Below are 19,560 nucleotides of genomic sequence, written 5' to 3'. Positions count from 1 at the left end.
GCTCTCTCGGACCTCTCGCGCTCAGACTTTCTCAACTCCCCACTCATCCACGTTTTTTTACAAGTTGTTCCCACTTTCTGGTTCAGTTCAAAGAGGTATAAAAGTGGGGAGAGGGGCTCCTGTGAGAAAGTGAACGGAGTTCAGGCCGACGGGACCGACAGACACACACGCGATATGGGAAGGCCACAGAGACATGTGAGGGGTGCCACGGATTCGTGGGGCAGGAAGATGAAAAAAAAAATGATGCAACATATATATGAATATATATATGTATATAAAGGAGGGCGACTGAAAGACGTTCTTGACTCCTTCCTCATCCAAATCTGCTGCATCGAGAAGACCCTATCTTACATCGGGATACTCCAAACACAAGGCGCGAGGAACAGCAGCAACAACTAAAGTTGAAATAGCCACCACATGCACTCATCACCACGTCCTTTTATAGTTCAAAGTACGGTGAAGTCACCTAGCATCGCTCTCCCAGTCCTCTAAGTTTCTTCCCTGCTCCTCCCTCCCCTCACCCCCCTTCTCTAAATGACTTGCCGCCAGAGCTTGAGGAGTGACACGCGGCCAGAGTCATCACCGATGGCTATATCGGCGATGTTGGCAGGCAGCTCTGAGTCATTGCTACATAACGTCGGCGGTGGCAGCACCGTGAGGCACGTTGGCGTGTTCGACTGTACATACTCACCATCCGTGACGCTACAGATGGCCTCCGCGGCGTCCGTCGGGAGCCTCACAGAGTCGGCGTCAGGCAGGTGCCAGGACACAAGGCGGTTGGAAAGAGCAAACAAAAACTGGCCAGTGCGGTGAAACACAAGCGAACGCGGGGGCGTCGGCTTCAGCCCTGGCCTCGTTATCAGACTGGTGTAGATGCGCGTCGGCCTGCACACCACAGCAGTACTCGAAGCCTCTTGCCCTTGCTGCTGCTGCTGCTGCCACACACGATACGCAGCGCGAACGCAGAAGAGATTGATAGCACCGCTAGTCAATCCGACAGAAAGCCATCTACCATCAGGCGACGTGCGCATCAAAGAGACCTCGTGAAGCGTTTCCACCTCCGCTGGGGTGCTGGTCGGAGTCGCGACAAGCGGGAACCGCACCACCACTCGGGCAGTCTCATCGCCGTGCCGTAGCATGAGCAGCTGCACCTCTAGATCGCTGTGTGGCGCCACCAGCACGCATTTGTGGGGCAGCTGCAGGCTCGAGGGCTGCCAAAGCTCCATGATCTTATAGCCTGAGGGACGAGCGGGGGCATGCACAGGCGATGTGCCAAGAGAGCAGCTCATTGTCAGCTCGGCAGCAACGAGAGCCGTACTTTTTGGTGCTGGTCCGATGTCATCCCCCCGTGAGGACAGCGACTCATCCCATGGATGCAGACGCCATTGCCGTACCTCCGTTGCTGTAACCGTCGTGCAGACTTCGTCGTCTTCGGAGTCCACAAGGATGTGCACATGAGTGCGGCGATGGCGCCACTCGGCGGCGTTGAGCCGCATCTCCTCTGCCGCGGTAGGCCCGGTGAGCATCGACTCCGCCGTTTCCTTGTTGAGAAATGATGCATTACCGCTCTGCAGCAGCTCTGCCAGACCCATTGAGCACCGCAAAGCACCCGACTCGCAGACGAAGCCGTAAACACGCGCGCCGGTTGTCAAGACCCAGAGATAGCGGCCTCGCGCAGAGAAGGTGAGGGAGACGATGGGGGCATCAAACCACTTGGACCCGCGGTACTGGGAAACGAGGGTGCCCTGCAAACCATCGTAAATCCATACACTGCGATCCCCTGACAAAGCAGCAACGTAGCCGCTAGTGCGGCATACCGTGAGCGACTCCACGGCTGCCGTCAGTTGCCGGGCGTACCACGCCACAGTTCCATTTTCTGGATTCACCCAAGCCAGGGAGCGATCGCTGCTAGCTGTTACAATGAAGCGACGATTCGGCAGGAAGGCGCAGCATGTTATGGGTCCCAGGTGCGTCGGCTGCTTTCCCTGTCCTGTGGCGGCCACAGAAATCAACGATTTGAAAAAGACGCGCGACGGCGGTGCGTGTTTCGCCTCATATACACCTTTTTTCTCCAGCTGGTTGTACAGGTATGTGACAGCATCACGTTGCACACTGTTCAGAAGGGTAGCCGGAATCTGCAGAGCGACTTGCGCCACAAGGTTCGGGTGTAGGGAGAGCAGCAAACCGTGCTCGTGGGCAAAGCAAATGTAGTCGCGCATGCGACTCAGCACCGCAGGAAGGGCAAAGCGGCTCGACAAGGGCGAAGAGGCGCCAAGGCCACTATCTGCATCGCCTCCCTCCCTCAAGGCGGCCTTCGCGCTGTCGTATTCGATAGCAATTTGGTGCTGCTGCCACGATGGCTCTACAATGTCTTCGCCAAGGAGGTGGCGCTGGTAGCGCTCGTTGAAGGCCGCGGTGAGGTCGCGCAGGTACGCATAGCCCAACCCCAACTCATATACCCGTTCCATGAATGGGAGAGACAAAATGGTGACATCTATTCTCGACCAGCAGTTGCCACTCTGTGCGATGTGATAAATCACCTCCTTCATCGCCTGTCGCTCCAGCGCATGGGTCTCAGGGTGAGCGTAAGACTCAGGAGCCGGCGCCTGATTTACCCGGGACACTTTGATGGGCATCTCGGTCGTTCGAGACGGCTGCAGCCATCGGTAGACAATGGAGATATAGTACTGGGCCAGCTGCGCATGCCAGACGCGTTGGTCATCCTCGACCTGCAGCTCATCCGCCACCATTTTGAGGGACTCGAGTCGCACAACCTCGAGGAACGACGGGGCTGTCAGGCGGATGGGACCAAGCACCACATTGCCGCTACGAAGACTCATCATCTCGGCAGCTGCAGGCGGTACTTCTTGTTCAAGGGCGGGTCGTAGCAGCCGCAGCAGCTCCTGTAGTCGACATGTGGAGAGGCTGGGTAAAAGGTCGCGCAGCTCAGGGAGGAACAGGCCCCAGCGGGATGTCATCAGCAACCCCAAAGCGTGACGTGTGACGGGTAAGCCAAAAGCCTCCACGAGGCGATCATACACACCCTGTGCGGCGTCCTCAAGAGTTTCGGGGAACGTCTGAATCGCCTGCGACTGGGTCAGAAAACCAGGAGCCTCATGCACGCTGCGTGCGGCGTCAAGAAGGTAGTTCATATACTCCGCAATAGGAGCATCGCGCTTGCAGCGAGCACAATTGAAATCGTCGTCCGAGAAGACCAGACCGATGCGTGCAAGGGAGACCGGGGAAAGGTACTGCTCCACTTCGTTCGCCGACACGGCCCCAAAGCTCAGCTTCTCCACACTATCGCGGCCGCGGTGGTGGAAAGCTTGAAAAGTAGCGCTGTCTGTCGCACAGCTGGCGATGAGGCGGACATTGCGAGCCAGTGAGCTAGGCAGCAACACATTCATTGGCACACTCTGTGGCTTTCGCCGAGTGTCTGGAATGGGCACGCCAGTTAGCGGCGGCGCCGCGGAGACCAACGCAGAATTGGTTATCATCTCTGCCGACCAGCTGGAAGGCTCGACGCCGCCACTGTCAGTAGCAGTATGGCCAGCACCTCCTGGCGGGTGCACAAGGGCACCACACGGCTGCACCGGCGTTGCGAAACCCTCCAAACCATCCAGGAGAACGACGTAGGCGTGGGTCGAGGCCGTTTGGCCATCGTCTGTCGCTTCGTTCGAGCCCAGGGTGTACTGGGCGATGTAGTCTGGTAACCCTGCCGCGCGCATGGCCGCGGCAGCCGCAGTCATCGTGGCATTGGCCTGTACCGCACCGCCAATCTTCTTGACCGCTACCGAACCGGATAGGAGCTGCCGGAAAAACGCGCTCAGGCGCTCAAGGTCAACTTCTGCATTCACGTAGCGCAGCACCGCTGCATCCGTGGTTAGTTGAGACACAATGTGAGTCATGGCGCCACGCAGATCTGTCGGCTCCTCCTGCAGAAGGACGGAGCGAGTCGTGTAGGCGGCCAACGTGTACGTATGTTGAAGGGATTGCAAGCGAGTGACGCTGCGCGCGATAAGATTCGCGAGCGAAGTGGAATCTGTGCCGTGCAGAAGCAAGATGTTGCGACTAGGCGGGTTTGCAGCATAAAGGATCATGCGATTCATGAGGTTCTTCTTCGCTGCGCCACTACCAGCAGCAGCTAGCGCCTGAAAGTACGCTCTGTCCCAGACTCGCTGCGTGCCGATACGCCTCAGCAGTCCGTCCAGTGAGTCCAGCCCTGTGCCGCTTAGCTCAGCGACGTCCGTGGCTTCAGGGTTTCGGGTCTCAGCGTCGATACAGGCTTCTACAACAGTGCGGAGTCGATCATACATTGCAATTTGGAATCCGCCAAGATGCTTCAAACGCACACACCCATGAGGGTCTATACAATCGAAGGTAGCGGTGTACTTGGACACAACGAGCTCCGCCACCGGTGCTGTAGCCACAACATGCTCCCGCCAAGAAAGGTGTCGCTTCCACTGGTACTCTTCTATTCCGTAATCCCACTCGACTGAGGTGGGAATGGCAATGGGTGACATCAGAGATCCCTTCCCGCTACTTTCCCGTACCTTATTCGCCCCGAGTACACTGTGTAATGAGCTGCCATCACCCACGACGATAGCGCGTGTGACGCTTCCGTGTCGGTCAGGATGCGCAATGCTCGGGTCCGCAGTGAGTAACGGGGCTAGCGCCGCTGGCACCTCGAGCGCCCGCGTTTCGCGGCGTGTCGCCACAAAAAGCCATCGAGTTGCGCGCAGAGCAGCTTCGTGGGCCTCGTACAGCACCGGCTGAAGCGGCACTGCAGCTTCTTGAGGTCTCTTGTCGTCATCGATTTGTGCACGTTCGGAAGCCGTGTGCGGAACTCGCCCCAGTTGCAGCATTTCACTGGCGGGGAGCTGCGCGTAGTCGCCGGGGTGGTCGCCTACAAGCTCGATTGCCATGAATCGCCCACGCTCGGCAATAGAGAGAACATCCCTGGCTGACCGAAAGTGCAGTGCACGGCTGTACGACCCGGCTGTCCGGTGCGAATGTGATCCTGCCAAGCGCTCACCGACCGTTCCACAGCCCTTGCGGACTTCAGCACTGTCGCTGACGACGACGGGACAGAGTGCAATGCGATGTGAGGCAAACTCCTTGTTGATTCGCGGGAAAATCTCGTTGCATAAAATGCGCACCTCCGTTTCGAAGAGCAGCGGGGGTGCCAGAATGGCCACATCGAGCACCCGCCAGCCTGTTTTCGGAGACGCTGGCGGGAGTCGGTAACCATTTTCTAGTGCGGCCGTGACTTGTGCGCGAAGCTTCTGGAGTGTCTGCACCTCGTTAGTCACCGGCACAGCGGCCCGCGAGGGCGACGCAGACGGTGGGGCGACAGCCGATGCCGTGAGCGGAGCGGCGGCCGTGGGAGGCGAGAAAGTGCTGTGATGCTTCGCATTATACTCGAGGGCGCGGGCCAACTTACTTTCCACTGCTGCAGGCACATGCGTGCCCTCCAATTTCACAACCCGCAGCGACGGGGTGAGCTGTGCCAAGTTCAAAAGAGAAAGCCCGGCGGCCAACGAAACGTCCCTGTTGTCGGAAAAGTCCAACACGGACAGCTTCGGGTGCCTTCGCATGGCGCGACAAAAGTGCACAACTGCGTCGTTTGAGAGTCCATTGCGTGGAGCGCGTATCTCAGTTAGATTCGGATTCTGTGGAAGAATCACAGCAATCGCCTGCAAGCCAGCGGAGCCAACGTAGTTGCGTGAGAGATCCACAATGGCGCCGCTTTGCAGGACTGGGAGTTGTTCGACGACAGCCTGGTTGGCCTTGTGACTCAGCGCACGGCAGCACGCTTCAAACTCGCTAGCTGGTGAAGCACCACCGAGCGGGAACGGAGCGGCGCTACCTGTTGTGTTGACCTGGGCCGTGGCGGCATGCCGTGCCGCAGCTGTGGGGAAGTTTTGCATTCGTTTCTAGGTGCGCTGCAAAGCCTCACTTGATGTGCTGGTGCAGGACAGCCGTCACGGTTCTTGTCGATGTAAAGTTTAAAAAAAATGACAAATAAACGAAGAGCGTAGCGTCGTGTACTCACCTCCCCACTGACCCTACTCACCTCGTCTATGGGACTTTGGTTCAATGTGCCCTCTCTCTCACTCGCTCACTGGGTCCTCTCCACAGAGGGGGGTTATAGGGTAGAATCTCCGCGAGGCAGCACAGCACAACCAGGACTGGTTTGAAAAGGAAAACCGGGTGGCAGACTGTTGGAGGCAGCGAGGAACGAACAGGGAGCCACAACGGCAACACAGTGAAAGTCCAACTAGGTGGGAAAGCGTGAGGAAAAACGCGCGTGTGAGTCAGCACAGAGGAGCAAGTCACAAACAGAGCAACGAACTCATCCGTGCCTCCGCGGTGCGGGGCGCAGGACGGAGCGAGAGTAAAAAGGAGTGAAGACGAGGACGTGAGGAAGGGAAGAACAGCATGAACGGTAGTGCAACCAGCCGTATTGGACGCAGAGTCACGGGGACCAGAGAAAGAGAAACGAGTTCGGACAGCGCGTACGACAAGGCCCACAACACTGCCGCGTCATGAACGCACACACTTTCAGCAATGAGCTGCTCAAAGGAGGACAGGCGCTGCAGCCATATCTCCTCACGGCCCCAGCTGCCCCCCCCCAAGAGAAATAGCGAGAAGAGGATCCGCAAAGAGACCCTCTCCGTCTACTACTCCCCAACTTTTTTTTGCTCCTCATCGATGTTCGTACCTGTCTGCGGCACACACACACACACACACACACGCACGCGCTCGGAAACACAGGAAAGAAAAAGGCCTGCCGACTCGTAAACAAGAGGCGGGGCCACCATCAACGCCACTTAGACGAGCGTCCACGTAGAAGCCCACAACACAAAAGCCTCAGCCAACCAGAAATGACCGTTTGTCCTCAGTGAACCAGTTCAGAATCGAAACTTGTCCGTGTAGCAACGGCCTCTGGACGCTGCGGGTCTCCGCATCATGGCTTGGAGAGACCCGCAGCGTATGCCCAGCACAAAAACGCTAGGCGCTGAACTGAAACAAAAGGCAGCGCCTTCCTTTCGAGAAAACTGTTCTTACGTGGTCGCCTCAATAGACGGCTCATCCACGTGCTCCGCGATGCCGTCCTCTTCATCCGCCATGACCGGCCTCCCTTCCTCGCCAAAACCATTCGCGTCGGGCTCGACTTCGTCCTCTTCGTCTTCCGGCTCATCGTCAGATAACATCTCGGCGAAGACGCCGTTCGTCGGCTCACGGCTCTTCATTATCAGACGCGCGATCCACGACTGCCCTGGTGCGATCAGACCGATAAAGTTGTGGAAGTGCGGGGTGGCAAAATCGAGAAGGCTATCGCGGTCAGGGATGCCCATCGTCGCGCTGCACTCCACACAGCCCGCTGCGTACCACTGCGACTCGGATAAGATGCGGCGACACCGTCGGCAGGCGTAATACCGTCCGTCCGTCAGTGGCAGCTGCGGTGGTGCCTCCACCTGCTCCTCCGCTGGTGGCGCATGAGGGTGCTGCGATGTCTGCATGGCGATCAAACTAGAATCACAGACCCAGTCAGCGCAGGCCTTGGGCTTTGCCTGGCAACAGAAATACACCTCCGTTTCGCCCCCACTGCAAAATTATTGGGGAGTCACAGCAGCGGGAAGGGATCAAAAAGTGGCAGGCACAGCTTCGATGACGACTAGGGAGAGTGCCGTATTCAAGTGAATTTTGTTTAAGGGTCCTCCCAATTTGCCTTTGGAGGCCGGTGTAGTCAAACGGCGTGAGTTTCCTACTGAATGACAGGCATTTGTTCAGTTGCGCGGACGGCGCGTACATGTGTGAGAGTACGGATGTGATCGTGTTGACGTGCCACACGATGCGCAGCACGCAGTACACGAGCGAAGATGCCAACCAATAAAAAAAGAGAGGGTAGCGCAGCAGGAAGGGAGGAAGGGAGGCATGATGACGACAGAGAGAGGGAGAGATCATGAAGGAAGGGTGATACTCCCCGCTAGAGAAAACACCGTAAATGCACTCGTAGGCCCGAGAAACAGATTGGCGCGTGCTCGTCGGTCGCGAAGTACAGAGAGAATTTTCTGTAAGGAGGAGACCGCTGCGTATCGCATGATTATTTTAATTTTGGGGAGAGAGGAAGGGTGGGAGGAGGGAGGGGGAAGGGGGGAGAGGGGGGTGGGGGCGCTTGTTATGATTTACGGCTTCAAATTGATTTTCGCATTACTCACTCTTCTTACTGGGTAGAAGGGCAAAAGGGAAAAAAAAAGGGGGGGCCATGGCTCAGGTGAGAGGCAACACCAGAGAACAGGGAAACCGTAAAAAGTACGCATGTCGGCAGGGAGGGGGGTGCGGGTGGAAATGGGGGAAACCGAGACGAGAGAGCGCCGAGGGAGACATGCTCGCAAACTAGCGAGAGAAACGAGAAGAACAAAGAAGAATGGAGAAAAACATGGCTCTAAGAGAGAGGCATAACATAATAGACGCGGAGAGGGCCACTGACACACAAAGAAGAAAGGGAAGAGGCAAACATGGAGGATAATTGAGAACAACAAAAAAAAAGCCAAATGAATGGAAAGAGGTAGACTCAGCGATGAGAAGAAAACAAACTTTTTTCAAGGAAAAAAACTGGACGAAGGGGGGAATAGGACACAACAGAAGGAAACCACAAACACGTAGAGCAGACAGACAACCTCGTACAAGACGGCAGGGTGGGGAAGGGTTGGCGCCGCTAAGAGTATGAGAGAATCAAATGGAGGGCGAAAACGTTAGCAACCAAAACGCAATTGGTACAGCACCTGAACCAAACACCACCAAAAAAGCGTGGGCACAACACTTTCTTCAATCCTTTGTTCACAGAAAACAACAAAACAGAACGTGGCATTCCCTCGAATGCCTCACAGTCAGGCACCCCGATTCGGCAGCAGTGACTTCTACACAAAAAACAACCGCCTCGAGGTGCGCGCACAGCAAGCCGACACAACGGCCCCCTGCCCCCCCTCCCCCCCCCCACACACACACATAGCACCAACCCACCCCTTGCATGATTCGATAATGACCAACTTCTAACCCGAAAAGAGAAAAAAAAGAGCTCCCACCCCCAACTAAGATGAGAAAGAGGTGTCGACCACAAAAACAATGTCGATCTTCGCGGTTTCACATTCACAATTCGATTCTAGTACCCACCTACTCAAGACGGGAGCAGCGCCCCAGAGTGGGGAATCAGAGGGAAGAAGACCAAGAGCTCACCCGGTGGGAAGGTGCACAGCCCCCATCCCCAATCCCCTACCTCCCCTCCTCCCCGCCAGAGCACGACCACAGCGCTGCTCAGAGAGGTGAAACGGTCAGGAACCAAAGAAGAAAGGGAAGGCCGGCTCCCTTCTATTGGCAGCGCTGCCCTCCTTCCGGTACCCCAAAACACTCTGCTCGACAAATTTGTCTCTCGGAGCGCGGCTCAGCCGAAAAAAAAAAAGAAAAAATGAAAACACAGATGAAAGGGAACAATGAAAACCTTGTAACAAGTCTCGATCCTCATCAACCCTTTCCAGTCAACTTTGCCAGAAACAACACAAGGTACACCAAATATACCTCAGTATCCTTCGCGAACCCTTCCATACCCTGCCTTTTACAATCAAGTACTGCAGATCCCCCCTCGGACGGGGCCCCTCCAGGATCTAGAATTCCACACCATATTCGTACCCACGTTCAGATATCACACACTCATCGCTACACCAAATGACATCCGATCAACGCGCAGGCCGGTCCTCAAAAAAGGAACAGGTCAAAACCCCTCATCACCTGTAGTCGCCACGCCACAGCTCATATACGGGTCGCCAAAGACGCGGCCGCCCTCTTGCCCTTGAGCCCAGTCGTGCGGTCCAATAAGAGCGCTCCTTTCACCCCACGCTCCCCCCACCCTCGACAGACACACACACACACACTCACCAATTCGAGTACGTGCGGCGCCATCGCACCCGGACAGACTTGCGTGGACGACGGGCCTTGATTCGGGAGGAGCGAGAGTCCAGCTGCCAGCCCGGGGAGCTCCACGCGGCCCTCGCCAAACCTCGGCGTTACGGCACTCCCAGGGCCAGGCGCTCCGCAGGGCCGCCCCATGCCGGGGCACGTCATGAGGTGCTCTGAAGGTTCCCCGCGTGCTAGTCCGCGCGACACCATGCTGTACCTCAACGAGTTCTCAAGGCCGCCCCGCCCGCCCAACCGCCCCCCCCCCTACACCCGGTGCCACAGCAGCCCACGCGGTCGGATGTGGGACATCCCACACATGCCACGCACATGTACACCTTGGCTGGTCAACGGCGTGCAGCTCTCCGCACCCGCTACTCAGAGCCACAGGGGTGTGATTGTACGAGGGGAGAGGCTTAGGGGAGGGGAGGGTTAGGTAATGCTATGAGCATGGCGCCCCAAACTTCTCCAGTGTTGACCGTGAATGAGATTCACAAATTGGTCACTGAGCGCATTGGTGTCGATGCCTCAAACGTCGCTAGAGTCATCCAAATTCTTGGAAACCCACGGTAAGAGTACTCGCAGTCAAGCTGCAAAGACGAAAGAAGACAGCACCCAGAAGCTGAAAGATGACCCTCGAACTTCATTGAGAAAGGGAGAGTAGTACCAGCGAAGGGGGGAGGGGGGGGGGGAGGAGGAAAAGATCTCGAGTGAATCGGGCAAGGAACTGCGACGCACGGGTCGTCTTCCAAGATGGCAAAGAAAGAGTGCAGGAAGAGCTTGAGGATAGGCAGGGGAAAGGGGAGAGAGAGAGAGCGAGAGAAGACATCTTTGTGGTATGCAGAAACAAAAATGTCTCAATGCACCGCCATTTCCGCAAATGGTGCAACACACAAACACGTGTAGCAGAACAGCCCCGCTGAATCACCTTCTCCTCACTGTGATGCTCTTCTCTTTTGTCCTCGTGCTCGCAACACCTCCTCCGCGCAAAACAAGAGAAGTCCATCAATGCTCGAGAGAGAGACAGAACTACAACCCGGTGCTTGTAATGGCCCTTTTTCTGTATCCGGTTGAGGATAGGGAGTCGAGCGGGGTGGGGGGGGTAAAAACACTGTCGGGGGAGGAAAAAAAACGAAAAGGAAAATATAAGCGGGAGAGTGAAATCGTTCAACAACGGAGAAAAACAAACAAGCAGACAAACAAACAAAAAAGGGGGAACAGGGGGGACAGGACCACAAGAGCCAAGTGGTAGACATAGAGAAAAGAGGAGGTGAGTGAGACGCACCAGGGTGGGGATGAAGGGGGGAGGGGGGGATGTATACAGGTGTCTGAAAGGACAAAGCACATCAGCGTGCTTAGAAAATACACAATCAAGGGGGCACGAGCGTCGCAGTGCCACAGATAGAGAGAAGTAAATGTTTTGTTGCTAATGTCCTCGACCTCCCCTGAGGGGGAGGGGGAGAAAGCACTGGTGCGTGCGTGGTGCGCCTTTTTATCATTTTGCACATCCTCCAGGACAAATTCCATGGTGAACGCTCAAAACGTTTTTTCTCTCGTGCGTCTCTGTCTCCACGTGCCTGTACATCGCTTCATTCTCGGCTACCTCAGCTACACGTTCTACTTGACCAAGTGACTCTGTCCGCACCCCACCCTTTTGTCAATGATGAACATGCGAAGCAAAAGAGAAAAAACAGAACGACAGCCCTACGAGGCACAGAGATGAGCGCCCACCACCACCACCACCACCTCCACTCTCTTTGCCACTGTGTCCAGACCGTTATCCCCCTTTTCCCCCAATTTTTAGTGGCCAAGAGCAAAACAAAGCGGGGGAGAGGGAAATAAAAGAAGAAAACACACAAATAATAGGAGGCAAGAAAAAGCAGAAAAGAGGGGGACGGAGGGAGAGGGGGGAAGAGAAACCGATGCCCCCCCCCCACCCCCCACACACACTACCATACATCCATTCAAACACACACACAAACTCGCCCACAAACAAAGCTAACAAGACAAGGAGAAACAACTTACAAGAAAACACCGCGAGATAGAAAATATAAAAGCGGACGGGAAGTGAAATGACAACAACAACGAGGGCCTCGGTTTGATTACTTTTGTTTTTGCTATTGCTGTCTGAGGTTCGGTGTGGGCATTTTTTTTGGGGGGGGGGGGGGGTACGGCTATGCTCCTTCTTATATCGCTCTCTGTCCCTATGCCTCGTCTTTCTTTGAGCTCCCTAAGCAAGTGAATGAAACACGTGAACACGCTTACCAGCAGGACAGAGTGGAAAGCAAAAAAAAAACATCAAGAAAATGCGCCGCCCTCCCCCCGTTTTTCAGGAAGAAGGTGACAAACAAAAGGTGTGGCAACAAGCGCGACAAAACAGTGAGAAGGAAAAAAGTTTTGCGACAGTATTCTCAAAGGAAAAGCAACCATTGTGTATATGGGGGGGAGGGGGGAAGCAGAGAAGTCAGTGACGCAACCGCTAGTGCCTACACTACCCTCTACAAAGCGCTGCAAGGCACACAAGGAAGGCACTCCAAAGTAATATGAACATCGGGCACTCGAAGCGCATCAGAAGTACATATTCAGCCCCTTTCCGCTTTGACCGTAAAACAGACCCTAATATTGGGTGGCGCATCAACGTGTGGGGGTTCATCAGACACGGAGGGAGCCGAGCCGCCCCTTCCCTTCTCTCGTCCACCTGCCATTGCAACGCTGTCCATGGTGGTGACAGCACCGGGCACCAGCAACCTCGCAAAGTCATAGCGATTCCTTGCCACGAGGAGAGGACAGGGGAGGGGGGCGGGCGGGTCCAGGTGGCGGAAACGTCGGAGTGAGCCGTGACAGCGAGCACGTTCGCACCAGCCATACGGTTGGCCAAGTTGCCGCGTGACTGGGGCTGGTCTCAGCCGGTCCCCCCCCCCCCCACACCACCAACTACTGCGGGGGGGGGTGGAGGGGGTTGGGCCATTCCGAGGGACTTCCCAGGTAGAGACCGGGACAACGAAAGCGGCTGTTGGGCAATCTGTGCGGCGCGACTCGATCGAGTGCGGTGGCAGAGGCCGTGCCCCGGAGACTGAGTCAGCGGGGTGCTTTAGGGGGCGTGTCTACGGCCTTTTTCTTTTCCCGCACCACTCGATGGTGCCGCGACACACCAGCAAGGGCTGAGTGTGGGGCTCAGTTGAGGCTCCCTGGCCGAGAGGACGCGTCTATCACAATAAACCTTTGCACACACCCTTACAGCTCCGTACAACAGAGCAGATAAGAGGGCAACAACCTCTGCAGATCGCTGCCCTGCCTGATCAAAAAGCAGAGGACATAAAAAGAGGAGAACGGGTTCGAGGGCGGGAGAAAGATGAGAGACATACACTATGATCAGTAAAAAGTATTCGCACATGCGAAGAATCCAGAGCTGGGGGAGGGGGAGGGGGAGGGGGGGGGGGAATCCCTAAGGGAGACATGAGGAGGTGAGAAGGAAAGCAACAAGGGGAAAAAAAGTGCAGCGCGCGCCCACAAACATACAGAGACACACACGCATACGCACAATGCAAAGAAAAAAGGCGCAGTAGCTGTATCTCAGATAAAAACCTGCGAAATAGTTCACTAAGCATACAGCGATAAAGAAAAAGGGGTGGGTGGACACGTCATCACCGGCGGCTATATACAGTTGAGAGCACATAAACCAAGGGAATCACTGGACACCGGGCCAAAGTCTGGTGCGTTCCAATTTGCTGAGCTGCTATATTGACAGTGTGTTTTGTCACGGGGGACAGGAAAGCTGGAAAACAAAAAACGGCTTCATGTACGCTTTCCGCCACTTGGCAGGCGCTTCTTTACCTTGGGAAGGATTAAGTTCTCATTAGGCAGCGAAGACGCCGTGTTGGTCAATTCTGGTGACTGTGACGCGCAGCCTTTGTCCGACTTTACAGACAGCATTTCCTCCTGTGAAGAGAGCGCCGTCGCGCCCCCCGCTGTGACGTTGGGAGTGCTGCCTTGACTTCTTTGCTCGCCACAAGCCGAGGCGGCGGTGCGCGAAGAGGTTTCGAGGACGCTAGCGAAGCTGCGAGGGCGTCCCGGTGGCCTCCCTTCCCTTGGTGCAGTCGGCCGGAGCCCCGTATCGGTTTGATTGACGGTGGACTCCGCTTGGCCAGAGTGGCTCGCCGGACCAAGGTGCCCGTCACTTTTCGGTGAGGAGCCAATGAGCGGTAAGGCACTCATCTTGAGCGCATCCGCCGCTGATGCACGGGGGCTGACCGCGCTGCTGCCGCTGCTACTAGTATTATTAGGTGGGCGGGTTACGTGGATCGTCAAGGATGGGCTCGCGCGTTTCGGTGATGAGGACGAGGGAGATACTCGCCCGCCATGGTCATCTGAGAAGCTCAGGGGTGCTGCAGAGCGCGTTAGAGTTTGTAAGCCCATGACATGATTGGCTGTCATATTCCACTGTTCTATCGACGAGCGGCCATTGCGCTTTCGCTGCCTTTCCTCCGTATTTGTCATACTCGCCACGATGGCAGGGTTTAGGACAGTGCCGAGAATCACAGTGCCCTCCGCCACGCCCGAGACCGCCTCCACCTCATCGACAAAGCGAAGTTTGCTAGAGGAGCGGGTCAGCTCGCTGCCTGCCGTGCTACTCAGGATGGAAATGCTGTCATTTGGCGAATGCGTGGCTTCATGGCCAAGGCGCAGGGTCACTTCGCTCAGTAGTGCCTCGCGGTAACGGCAAGCAAACACCTCCGGCAGCCCTTGAAGGTGTTTGAAGAAGAGGTAATCGCGAACGTCACGCAGGTTGTTCGTGACGCTGTCCGCCGAACCGCGCGCGGAGCACTTGCTTATCATGTCAAGCACTGCCAGCAAACTCGAGTGGAAAAGAGAGCTTCGACGGAGCCCGCCGAGCCGGTTGTAGGCCTTGAGAAGGTATCCAAACGTGTCACGCTCCACGGTGAGTTGGCGACATATTGTGGTGAGCAACGGAGATGGCAACGGCTCGCGCGACGACACGTAGGACGGCAGTGGATGGTTGTCTGGGTCTTCTGTAGCCGCCGTCATCTGCATCACAATTACCTTTAAGAAGCGCACGCAGCTACACAGAACATCTAACCCAACCTGGCACCGGGCGCCGGACCCGTTCGCACCGCACAGTATGTCACACACGCCCTCTGTGAAGTGCAAAATATGTGACTTGTGGTGGAAGACGGTCCTGAGAATCAGCTCTCGATTGGTGTTGCTGGCGAGGATCACCATGTACTCGAGCACACGAATTAGAGCAGAGGTGATACCCTGGGGTAGCGGCAACACCGGTGAGACCGTACCGCTTCCACCGAAGGGCACGTTTACACCGCTGGTGCCACCTCCTCCAGCTCCTGGGGCGGTGTTGGGCACCCCAACGGCCGCGCACCCGGTGTGGCCTTCGTTGCCGTCTTGAGAAACGTGCGGTCTTCCACCATTCTGGCATGCGTTTGGGCTATTGAAGTTCGATATAAGCGTGCCGCGGGAAGGAACACACACGCCACCGAGGGCGGGAGGCAGCGGCACCGGTGCCATGAGCCCACGGGTGGCGTGGGTGAGGTACTTAGTGATGATGAAGCTGTGAAAGCGGTTGCGGATGTCGGTGTTCTCGGAATCCAGCGTACGCTCTGATGCAGCAGACCCCTCGTCATCATGAAGACCCAAGACGTGGAAAAGCGCATATGGATTGGAGGCGGACATGCTGTCACGAAGAATACGCCTTGATGGCGATGATGGGCAGCCAGGTGAGCGGGTCACACTTGGGCCTGTGCTGGCACTGCTGGCCGAGAAGGCTGTCCCGATCGCCCCGCCTGTGACTAGCTGGCGCAACATGAAGGTGACGATGCCGTTGTACCTGACAGGATCAGCCAAGATCGGCATCCGTACGTGCTCATTCATCAGCTGCTCCTCCTGGCGTTCGTTTAGTCGCACGAGGGTGGCGTCCAGCAGTGCTGAGAGTTCCTCCTCCACGGCGTGCGAGTAGTAGTTGGCATTGGGGCCTGAGACACCACCAGTACCACAGTTTGAACTGAGGGACACACCACTCCCGCCGCTGCGTCGGGCTCCGTGTTGCCCGCTGTCCTTAGCGCTCATGAGGTACTTGAGGAACACTGTCGCCGTTCCGCTCGGCATTGCAAAACGCTCCGCCACAAGGGAGAGCGGCTCCAGAAGACCACTCTGGAAAACCTTGCCTACAATCGGCCCGACCATGTCACGTCCGAGCTCGGCGATGCTAAGGCTGACAAGCTCCCGTAAAAAGCGTAGGTGAGCGAGAACTTGTTGCTCCGCTTTTTGCGGCAACTGGATGGTGTCCGGCATCGGTGGTGTGGCGATGCGCGATGGCGTGATGTTTCCTACTGCGCCGGTGCTACTGTGCTCGTCAGAGATGACGGAGGTCGCGTTTGATGAGATTTCCATGGACGAGGCACGGTTGAGTCCACTCGACCCGCCGATCATTGCGCCGGGTACCACACGGAGCGCTTCACAGGCCTCAGAGAACGTGGAGTCGCAAGTGAGCAACGCGCACACGATTTCATTCCGCATGCGCCGACTCATGCTGGAAAACTTGCCAATCAGCTCAGCAACAGAATCAGAGGTGCCGCAACGTGGAAAAACCGATTCCTGGAGAAAACCAATGTAGCGGTCCTTTCGGATAAATGTGGCGACTTCCTCTGGCACGTGCAGCATTCGCAGTGGCTCAGGCACCGACCAGAGAGGTGGCGCCAAAGTGCACTGCAGTCCATTGAGAAGTAAAGTGAAGGTATCCTCTGATAGGAGGCTGTCGAGCAGGTCAGCGCTCGCCACGTTCAGCATTGTCAGGAGAGTTTCCTTGTCCGAGTAGAGGGCCGGGTTCGTGGCATGCCCGTGCTCCATAATAGAAAGTGAGAGTGCGTGTTGTTCAATGAAGCCGAGCGGGGGGTCATACTTGGTGTGAATGAAATACGAGTATGGGAGCACCACTTCCTCCGTCTTATTTGTCGCCGCCGTGGGCGGTGTGACAGAGGATCTGCTGTCATCGGGCACCGGTTGCGCCTGCCCGCTCGATGGCCGGCAGCGCTCTAAGAGGTCAAAGCGGTACGGCGGGTAGCTCTTATCTTGCAGCGCAACGAGCGCGCTCCACGACGCGGAGTAGCCCTCCTCGGATGCGTACATGAGGCAAAGAGAGAGCTGCTTTTCAAAACTATTCCATACAATGCAGCAGTTCTCCCCGACAAACGGTGTGTCGTTACTGATGGTGTCCTCAAGAACGACCACCTCGCCGTCTACGTCCTCTTCATCAAACACCGAGACTGTGTTCGATAAGGTCGACTCATCTGCGGCGGCGGCAGCGGCGGCAGCGGCGCTAGAAACGGCAGAAGAGACCTGTCCTTCTGCCTTCTGTACCTCCTCCTTGCCTACGCGAGGCGCGACGACGCGTATGGTGAAGTCGCAGAACGCGACACGGCCATCGCCCTGCTCCTCCCATTGGTTTTCCGCGCCGAGCGCCTGCGTGAGCACCTTCACCTCAAGGTTCAGGAGCGTGGTGGCAAAAGCCTTTGGTGGCTCGTGTGCTGGAGGTGGAGCGACCGCGGGTGAGTGCAACGCTTCCGTGCTCTCAGAAGACGACGGTCTAGTCGTCTCTATTGCCGACTTTGCTGACGTAGTTGGACGGACGCCTGCAGTTGCTTCAGTTGAGCTTCTCAGAGCTTTTCCATTTTCTGATGTAGAGGGGGGTAGGTTGGTAGAGCTGCTTACAGAAAGGCAACCCTCTCGACTCTTCGCTTCTGTCGTTGCCACTGCAGTACTTGAAGTGCCCCCCTTGGCCTTCTTTCCGGCGCCAGCTGAGCCGTTCTGCAAAGTGCTGCTGTTGTTGCCGCTGCTGCTGGTAGTGGTGGTGGTGCTGGAGCTGGCTGGGGTTGAAACGGAACCGTTAATCTTCGTACTACTGGTGAGCCCTGCGGCGCTGCCGTTACTTGTGGTCCCACCCCCACTCATGGTAGCGACGGCACCTGCACGAAGGCGAGCCGGTGACTGACAATCTTCGCCTCCTCCAAAGACGAGGGCCACTCTTGGTTTCGGGGGCGGGCTTGTCAGATGAGGAAGCACGTCGAGTGGGGTAGGCAAATGAATCAAAGCAAACCACACCTCAACACAATCGGAGAAATGGGACTTGGATGTAGACCTGCCCAAGCACCCAGAGGAGGAGAGGGGGGGGTGGGGAGTAGGGATACAACAGATGCTATCCCAGAGAGAGGAAGGGTGGAACAAAGAGGAGGAGGGGAGAAGGTGCCAGGAACACACTGTAACACACACACACACACACACAAAAGGGAAGACGAGAGCCCGTCTTGCGCACAGTTGAGAACAACAACGAGTCAAAGAGAAGCAAAGGTGTGCCTAATATATAGAGAGAGAGAGCGATGGCGAAAGAAGATTCAACACGTGAAAATGGGGGGGGAGGGGGGTAAAGGGGACGTGGTGCAGTGAAATGAGGGAAAAACGGCAGCGGAAGCCGACCGAGGTCCACACAAGAGAAAAGTCTTCTCGCTGTGCGCCTCAACGGGAGGAGGAAAAAAGAAAAAAGGGGGAAAGGGGGAAAGGCGAAAAGGGGGAAAGGGGAAAAGGGGAAAATGTATGGAGCAACAGCAATGTCTCACAGACAAGAGCAAACGCAGATAAACGAAGTATGTATGATTGTACAAAGGGGATCGAAAGGGGGAAAGGGGAGAAAACGCACCACACAGCTGACAGGCAAGAAGTGGGAGAGAGGGAGACAGACAGACGGAAGAAAAGCAAATAAAACTACAAGGGAGAAAGAGAGGGGAAAGAGGAGGAAAGTAAAAGGAGAAACTTTTTTTTGTGGGCCTAGTAGTCTTTCCCCTTTCGGCTCTAGTGATCTCAACGCAAAGAAAGAAAGTAGGCGGGAATAATAATAATAAATTCGCCAATGCTCGCTGGTCACCGAGCACCTTCAGAGCCTCCTCCCTCCCCCCCCTCTGCCTCCCACAGTCCGCTACACTGCACTCTCTATCGCTCGACTTTCCAGCACTGTTGTGCCGGGGCGGTTCGCCTCCTGGTTCCGCCTCCTCCTCCCCTACCCAGGCTCTCTTTGAAACTACCAAGAACAGCAGTGTATTTTCGCTTGCCTACTAGCCTTACTGAGACAAAAGAAAATGAAGCTAAAACATGCAAACAAACAACAATCAAAACAAAATTGAAGGTCTCAAAGAGGAGATGGGGGGGATGCAGAGCCTACGTCGCGAAGAGTGAAGAGAAAACTGTCGAGGAAAGGAGTGGAGTGTGGGAAGGGAAGGGGGGGTGGGTGAAAAACGTCCGTCCGTCCTGTGCAGCAGGTGGAGGCAGATGAATAGCAGGTGAGCGAAGGATGACAGAGAGGAAATGGGAGAGAGCCAATACGGCGAGAGGCAAGCGCGTAGTACTCCGGGGGGAGAGAGACCGGGAGGGGGGGGAGGGGGGGATCGGCTGCGACCTGCAAGATACCACGGCAACGAAAGCGGCGAGAAATCTGTTGAGGAAGATGCACAACACCGGACTTATTGCCACACCAACAGCCAAACACATGAAAATGATGGAATCCGCCGAAAGAAAGAGTTGCGC

At 56.2% G+C, this 19,560-nt stretch overlaps 3 protein-coding genes across 3 annotated transcripts; all 3 read right to left on the bottom strand.

Moving 5' to 3' along the window:
• Nucleotides 1-530: 530 nt before the first annotated feature.
• On the bottom strand, nt 531-5,930 carry JKF63_01238 (uncharacterized protein; the record flags this gene model as incomplete). Its single annotated transcript, XM_067897286.1, has 1 exon — nt 531-5,930. One exon carries the CDS (start codon nt 5,928-5,930, stop codon nt 531-533), a length of 5,400 nt encoding a protein of 1,799 aa, XP_067753443.1.
• A 1,137-nt stretch (nt 5,931-7,067) lies between these two features.
• JKF63_01237 (uncharacterized protein) lies at nt 7,068-7,526 on the bottom strand (the record flags this gene model as incomplete). Its single annotated transcript, XM_067897285.1, has 1 exon — nt 7,068-7,526. One exon carries the CDS (start codon nt 7,524-7,526, stop codon nt 7,068-7,070), a length of 459 nt encoding a protein of 152 aa, XP_067753442.1.
• Nucleotides 7,527-13,752: 6,226 nt separating this feature from the next.
• Nucleotides 13,753-17,937, bottom strand: JKF63_01236 (uncharacterized protein; the record flags this gene model as incomplete). The annotated part of the gene is made up of 1 exon (XM_067897284.1): nt 13,753-17,937. One exon carries the CDS (start codon nt 17,935-17,937, stop codon nt 13,753-13,755), a length of 4,185 nt encoding a protein of 1,394 aa, XP_067753441.1.
• Nucleotides 17,938-19,560: the final 1,623 nt, after the last annotated feature.

This window comes from Porcisia hertigi, chromosome 35, assembly GCF_017918235.1.
Source record: "Porcisia hertigi strain C119 chromosome 35, whole genome shotgun sequence".
Classification (NCBI taxonomy): Eukaryota; Euglenozoa; class Kinetoplastea; order Trypanosomatida; family Trypanosomatidae; genus Porcisia; species Porcisia hertigi.
The sequence above is the reverse complement of the archived record's forward strand: the minus strand, read 5'-3'. Positions and strand labels throughout refer to the sequence as shown.